The sequence below is a fragment of the Rhinopithecus bieti genome, unplaced genomic scaffold (genome assembly GCF_001698545.2).
Source record: "Rhinopithecus bieti isolate Rb0 unplaced genomic scaffold, ASM169854v2 scaffold_12070, whole genome shotgun sequence".
NCBI lineage: Eukaryota > Metazoa > Chordata > Mammalia > Primates > Cercopithecidae > Rhinopithecus > Rhinopithecus bieti.
In genome coordinates this window covers 2,322,238-2,329,346 of record NW_016807449.1, presented here as the reverse complement: position 1 = coordinate 2,329,346, position 7,109 = coordinate 2,322,238, and the positions used below count along the sequence as shown (strand labels likewise).

Genomic DNA, 7,109 nt, shown 5'->3' with positions numbered 1-7,109 from the left:
TCACGAGGTCAGGAGATCGAGACCATCCTGGCTAATACGGTGAAACCCTGTCTCTACTAAAAAAATACAAAAAACTAGCTGGGCGAGGTGGCGGGCGCCTGTAGTCCCAGCTACTCAGGAGGCTGAGGCAGGAGAATGGCGTAAACCTGGGAGGCAGAGCTTGCAGTGAGCTGAGATCCGGCCATTGCACTCCAGCCCGGGCGACAGAGCGAGACTCCATCTCAAAAAAAAAAAAAAAAAAAGAAGGAGGAAGGAAGGATAAAGAAGAAAGAAAAGAGAAAAAGAAAGAAAGGAAGGAAGAAAGAAAGAAAGAAAGAGAAAGTAAGTAACTTCCGCAGATGTACTGGGAAAGTAGCAGGAACAGCAGAAAGTAAGAGATGGGGGAAAATGGGTATGGTCAGGACACTGTTCAGTATGACTGGACTCCAGTTAGACGAAAAGGTCAAAACTAGGCAGGGCTCAGTGGCTCACACCTGTAATCCCAGCATTTGGGGAGGCCAAGGCAGGAGGATCACTTGAGGCCAAGAACTCAAGACCAACCTGGGCAACATAGCAAGACCCCATCTCTAAAAGAAAAAAAAATGCAAAAAATAAAATTAGCTGGGCACAGTGGTGCATGCCTGCCATCCTAGCTACTCAGAGGCTGACGTGGGAGGATCACTTGAACCCAGGAGTTCCAGGCTGCAGTGAGCTATATGATTGCACCACTGCACTCCATGACAGAGTAAGACCCTACCTCTCTCTTTTTTTTTCTTTTTGAGACAGTGTTTCGCTCTTGTAGCCCAGGCTGGAGTGCAATGGCATGATCTCAGCTCACTGCAACCTCTGCCTCTCGTGTTCAAGTAATTCTCCTGCCTCAGCCTCCCAAGTAGCTGGGATTACAAGCTTCCACCACCATGCCTGGCTGATTTTTGTATTTTTAGTAGCGACGGAGTTTCACCATGTTGGCCAGGATAGTCTCAAACTCCTGACCTCAGGTGATCCACACGCCTCGGCCTCCCAAAGTGCTAGGATTACAGGCATGAGCCACCGCACCCAGCGACCCCGCCTCTTAAGCAAAAAAGTAAGCCATGACTCGAGGCTCAGATCACACAGAGCCTTGAGTGCTTGGCTGAGGGGCTTGGACCTTCTCCCAGGGCAGCTGGGGAGCTACAGGAGGGCTGTGAACAGGGAAACTGCAGGGCCAGCTCTGGGGCCTGGGGAGGACTAACAAGGGGAGACTGGAGGCCAGGAGGCTTCAGAGAGGATCCAGGGGGAAGGATGAGGCCTGAGCTGGGGCAGTGACCTCTGTGGGACTGGAGGGGCACAGCCCAATGTCCCTCTTCCCTCCCAACACCCACATATCCCCAGTCAGAGACAGAACAAAGACAAAAATCTTTTATTTCAGCTTTAGGGAAGCCAGCAGTTTCTTCACATCTCGGAAGCACAGGGAAACAGCCTGATCAGGAAGGCGCCAGCAGAAGCGGCATGGCTACCATTAATTGCTGAGGAGACAGAGCAAAGAGAATGAGGATCCAGGACCCAGAAGTCCAGCCCCCGGTCCCCCTCCCTCGGAGCCAGAGTCCAGGCTCCCCAACGTCCCGGCTTCCCCGAACCCCTCCCCCAGGCACCTTTCTCTTCCGGTGGAAGGCTGCCTTGCTCTCATCAGAGTTGATCTGCAGTGGGATATAAGCGTCGAGATGATACAGCTGCTGGGGGCCCCCCACCACCAGGCGGTTCTCCCCGATCTCCAGCGACAGCCCCAGGGCTCCATCCTGGAGAGGTGGTGGAATCAGGTCACCCTCCTCAGCAACAGGATGGTCACCTGGACCAGGCATGGGAGCCTCACACGCTGGGAAACTATATTTGAAGGGTCTAATCTCCCAGGGAAGAGGCAGAAGACATCAATTATAAGTCTCAACAACCGAGCACTTACAATCCCTCGGACACACTCAGGACAGCACCCAAAGGTGGCCTGTGGGCCTCCTGGGAGAGAGTATGCAGCTGACAAGTCCAGTAACAGCCCCTTGTCACTCTCGCTCAGAGACAGTCCCTGACCTTTCCAGACCTCATTCCACTCCTCTGGCCCAGCGGGCAAAACTCACCAGTTTGGGGAGGTCAATTTCGGCCAAGAGGAGGTCGGGGGCTTCCAGCCACAGATTCAGGTGAGGCTTTTCAGGGCTGAGGAGGAACAAGGTCCCAGGGCTGAGCACAGCTGCCGGGTCTTTGCCTGGCGTTCCCTTTCTCCCTCCAACCAGCCCTAGTGCCTCAGAACGCCTTCCCAGTCAGGAGTTCTCTCTCTTCCCTCTCTCAGTGCCCAGGGCCCCAGGGCATCACCCAGTGTGGGAGGATGGAGGGAGGGATTCCCAAGAGCGTTGAGGAAACATCAGACCGGGGATCTACCGAAAGCGCACCCTGACTCAGCTCTCCCAGGGGCGGGCGTGTACAGGTCCCCCAGCTCCTGGATCCGAGGACGCTGCTGTGAGCGGATATTCTGCTGCGAGATGGAGCCCATGAATGGCCGGTTCTTCATCATGCGCCATTCTGAGGGTCAGGAGCGCCGTCAAACATTGTACAGGTCAGGGTTCCCTTTGCTCTCTCAGGAGGCCTTGCACAGCCAAGAGCCTCCTGGGATCAGCTCCACCGGCTCACCGGGACTCTTGGGATCTGACCACACTCCCAGGCTTGGCTCCAGGAAGCCCGCCCACCTTAGTCACGCCCCCTCCCATAATAAGCCCCAATAAAACCCAGCCCTGGAGATGTTCCTGGCCCCGCCCCTTCAGGGCATCCAGACTCCACCCCCTCCCAGTAGCACAGACTCCAGGACACCCTGCCCAAGCCAGCCCCTCCTCTCCCAGGGGTGTCCCCCAAACCGCTCCTGGCTCCACTCTTTTCCGATGGCCCAGGCCTTGCCCCTCACCCGGATTTAGCTGCAAGTTATATTTGTCCTCAAGGCCCTCCCTGGCGATGGTGATCACGAGCTCCCGCAAGAAATCGCTGTTCTGGGGTGACAGACAGACGAAAAAGACAGGCGGTGGGGGGGGGTAGAGGGGGAGACCCCTGCCCAGGCCTCACCCGCAGCCCCGCCCCCAACCTGCATCCTCCGGTAGAAGTTGCTGTTGACAGCTACGTCGTAGGCAGTACAGCCCTGGCCTCCTGCGGGGAGAAAAAGGGGGTGAGGGCCCCCCAGCCCTCTGCAGGAAGCCCACAGCCCAGACCCAGACAGGGAAGAAACATTCAGGGACAGCGGCTGCAAGAAGCAGAGACAGAGACATCAGGAAGTGACAGCTGAGCACTCACTGTCCGCTCCGGACTGTCCGTCCAGCCTCCTCCCCGGCCTCGTATCTCCTGTCCATCAGTGTAATGTCACTTAAGCTGACCCTACCCCTCCCCTGCTCACAGCTCTCCTCTGGCTCCTCAGTGCTCCCAAGTGAAGGTCTGCGCCCCGCAAGCTTGGCGTTAAGAGTCCCTGTGTGGTCTGCCCCTCCCACCTCTGGAGAAAACCTCATTCTTCTAGCAACCTCGGCCCACTGAATTTCTTTCAGTTACTCTCCATTACTGGCTGATCCAATCTAATCATTCTCTCCCATTTCCAGGCCGCTCTACCTAGAACTTTCTTCTGTCTTTGACTGCTGATCTCTTCCTGTTCCTTCAAATCTTATCCCACACCTCCTCCTCCAGGAAGCCTTCCCTGACCCCTTCATGTGGGTGGCAAGCAATCGCAAGGCTGTGCTGGGTGCCCCCCTCCAAAGCACCCTTTTGACACTGCATCCACCTCCGTGAGCCCTGCCCATGACAGGGCGTTTCTGGAATGTGGAATGTGAATTTGATAGGTCCTTATTCCCCAGGGCACTGCCTAGAGCTTGGTCCCAGAAAGCTTCAAGAGACATATGGAAAAAAGGACATAGAAGCAGAAACAGGGGCAGAGGTGAGGCAAGACAGAGATGGAGACAGGGGAGAAGGGCAGAGGAGAAAACGGAATGAAAGAGAGAGCCACAGGCTAGGTGCAGTGGCTCACACCTGTAATCCCAGCACTTTGGGGGGCTGAGGTGGCGGATTACCTGAGGTCAGGGGTCTGAGACCAGCCTGGCCAACATAGCAAAACCCCCACTCTGTTAAAAATACAAAAATTAGCTGGGCATGGTGGCGCACGCCTGTAATCCCAGCTAGTTGGGAGGCTGAGGCAGGAGAATCGTCTGAACCTGGGCAACAAGAGCAAAACTCCATCTCAAAAAAAAAAAAAGAAAAAAGTAAGAGTGGGCTCAGGACTAAAGCCAGGAGATCCACTAATGCACGAGGAGGACTCTGCCCAGGCCTCCTGGCCCCAGAGTGGGGCATGGAAAAGTGCCAGCCTGGCCAGGTGGCAGAACCAGGACCGCCCGGGTTTGGGATGCCCAGGGCACTAGAGATCTACCATAGGGAAAATCATCAGATTGGAGAGCCAGATCTCCAGGAGCTGAGGGAGGAGGGTCCTGGGCCCAGGATTCTTGGGTTCTAGGGAAGAAGGGGCCTAGCAGGCCAGATTCCTGGTCCCTCTGAGGGCACTGACTTGCATCCAGTTCTGCATGAGGCTCTCCCAGACTCATGGGGATGCGAAACCCAGCTTGGTCCTCCTCTAGCATCTGAAGCAGCTCCTCCTCGGTCACGTCGGCGGGAGGAGGGATGGAGAGGGAGTGGCAGATGTTGATGAAAACCTTCCCTTCTGAGGAGTTGGTCTTTATGCAGAAACCTGGTGGGAGTGGGTTAGTCATGACAATCCTTTTCTGCACAAGTCCCAGTACCCATCCTTTCTCTCCAGGCTCTTTTTCTTTTGCCCAGTCCCCCTTTCTCTGGGTCTGTTCCACTCCCCACCCCCCCTCCTTTTTTTTTTGAAACTGAGTCTCACTCTGTCACCCAGGCTGGAGTGCAGTAGCGTGATCTCGGCTCACTGCAACCTCCACCTCCCAGGTTCAAGCAATTCTCATGCCTCAGCCTCCCAAGTAGCTAGGATTATAGGCGCCCACCACCACGCCCGGCTAGTTTTCGTATTTTTAGTAGAGATGGAGTTTTACCATATTGGCCAGGCTGATCTCAAATTCCTGACCTCAGGTGATCCTCCCGCCTCAGCCTCCCAAAGTGCTGGGATCACAGTTGTGAGTCGCTGTGCCCAGCCTCTCTTCCTATCTTTGTTTTTGTTGTTTGTTTTGTTTTGTTTTTGAGACAGAGTCTCGCTCTGTCACCCAGGCTGGAGTACAGTGGTGCGATCTCCACTCACTGCAACCTCTGCCTCCTGGGTTTCAGCAATTCTCCTGTGTTAGGCTCCCAAGTAGCTGGAATATAGGTGCATGCCACCGCACCCGGCCTCTTCCTATCTCTGATTCTCTGGCCCCCTACCTACTCCTACTCTGTCCTCCAACTCCTTTCTGTCCTAGGGTGATCTCTGTGGGTGTCTGCTCACCTCACCCCCATCCCAGGCCTTCATTTTCATGTCTCTTTCCTTCCTCCTCTCTGTCCCCTGCCCCTGGCCTCCCTGGGTCTCCTGTCCCTCTCTCTCCGGTGTCCTTTCTCACCAGGCTGAGGCTGGATTTGTGTCGATTCTGGTCTGGTTGTCTGGGCTTGCTGGAGCTCCTTCGAGGCCTGTATAAAGTAAAACTACCTCCAGGCTTGGAGTCTGTGCCATCAGACCCCTCATTTGTTACTCAAATGGAGCAATTCTTATCTATGAGAGCTGTGGATAACGCGAGAAATTGAACCGTTTAGGTCCCCTTTCTCCTTTGGGAACTAGAGGAACAACCGCAACCCCACCTAGCAAACTTGAAGCCCATCAACCTGAATTCCCCGAGGCCCGGTTCCCACCCTAGTGCATTCTGGCAACTGTAGTCCCATCTTTGAGCACCCCGCCAAAATCCCCGAATACTCAAGGATCCAGGGCTCCGGTCACTGTGCACCTGCAGCAGCAGCTCCTCAAATCGCGCCGAATCAGCACCCATCGTCTCCGCCTCGCTTAGCTCCAGTCCCAGCAGCTTCGGGTTCGCCATGGCCCTGGAAAAGAGATCTAGGCATCCTCAAGACCCTCAACGTGGGGAACTTTGCTCAGGATCCGACCCCAGTGCTTGCTCTGGCCCTCAATCGACTCCGGATACCTATTATCCTGTTCAGAAAGCTAAGAGTGGCCTAAGACTACAATTCCATTCAAGACCGAACACCGTCGTCAAATCCGTTGGGAATCTGTATCTCTGGATGCGCTCTCTGTCCTACTTGCCGAATTGTCAACGAAGCCACACTTCCGGTCTATCCGTAAACACAAGACTGGAGTACGCCACACTTCCGAGTACCCCATGCTCACTCACAAGCTGGTATCGCGTTATCGACAGGCCACGCCCTTCGCATCAATCAAAAATAAACACCAAGGCGAATCCCTAAATGCCACACTTCCTGTATCTGTGAAAGCCACACTTCCGGCCAGGCGCTGTGGCTCATGCCTGTAGTCCCAGCACTTTGGGAGGCCAGGGCAAGAGAATCACTTGAGACCAGGAGTTCGAGACCAGCTTTGGCAATACAATGAGATAACGTCCCACATCCCATCTGTTTAAAAACAAAAAAAAAGCGCCACAATTCCACTCTTTCCACAACCAAAACTGGCCCCGTTACTTTGCAGTGAAGGTTGCATTTTCAAAACCTTAATCTCAATGTCCATCCTAAAACGTACCCTTTTTATCTTTGAATTATCACTTCCTGCCAGATCTAGCTCCGACCCCTAGTAAATATAATTAGAACTAAAAGCTGCACTTTCAGGCTGGGAGGCTGAGGCAGGAGGATCGCTTTAGTCCAGGAGTTCGAGACCAGTCGGAGCAACATAGCAAAATCCTGTCTCTACAAAAAAAAAAAAAAAAAAAGGGAAAAAAAATAGCCAGACTTGATGGCATGCGCCTGTAGTCCCAGCTACTGTGCAGGCTGATGCAGGGGAAACGTTTAAACCGGAAAAGTCGAGGCGACAGTCAGCTGTGATCACTGCACTCCAGCCTGGGCGACAAAGGGAGACCCTATCTCAAGAAAATAAAAGGTAAAACAAATAAAACCTGCACTTCCTGCTACTATAAAACAAGGCACTGGGAAGATGCATCAATACGACGACGCTTTTTTTTTTTTTT

At 54.0% G+C, this 7,109-nt stretch overlaps 1 protein-coding gene across 3 annotated transcripts in view; it reads right to left on the bottom strand.

Annotated features, from left to right (window-relative positions):
* Positions 1-1,362: 1,362 nt before the first annotated feature.
* Positions 1,363-7,109, bottom strand: part of PIH1D1 (PIH1 domain containing 1) — a 6,878-nt gene continuing 1,131 nt past the window's right edge. Inside the window, exons 1-10 of one of the 3 annotated variants that reach the window (XM_017882200.1) lie at positions 6,102-6,421; positions 5,907-6,000; positions 5,529-5,595; positions 4,529-4,708; positions 3,074-3,135; positions 2,900-2,981; positions 2,394-2,523; positions 2,085-2,160; positions 1,611-1,754; positions 1,363-1,484 (exon numbers count right to left, since the gene is read on the bottom strand). In XM_017882200.1, coding sequence (XP_017737689.1) covers positions 1,443-1,484; positions 1,611-1,754; positions 2,085-2,160; positions 2,394-2,523; positions 2,900-2,981; positions 3,074-3,135; positions 4,529-4,708; positions 5,529-5,595; positions 5,907-5,996 — 873 coding nt within the window. In that variant the 5' untranslated portion in view covers positions 5,997-6,000; positions 6,102-6,421 and the 3' untranslated portion in view covers positions 1,363-1,442. Of the gene's footprint in view, positions 1,485-1,610; positions 1,755-2,084; positions 2,161-2,393; positions 2,524-2,899; positions 2,982-3,073; positions 3,136-4,528; positions 4,709-5,528; positions 5,596-5,906; positions 6,422-7,109 lie in introns of those variants that run through there. The other 2 variants (XM_017882201.1, XM_017882202.1) reach the window with 2 other exon arrangements.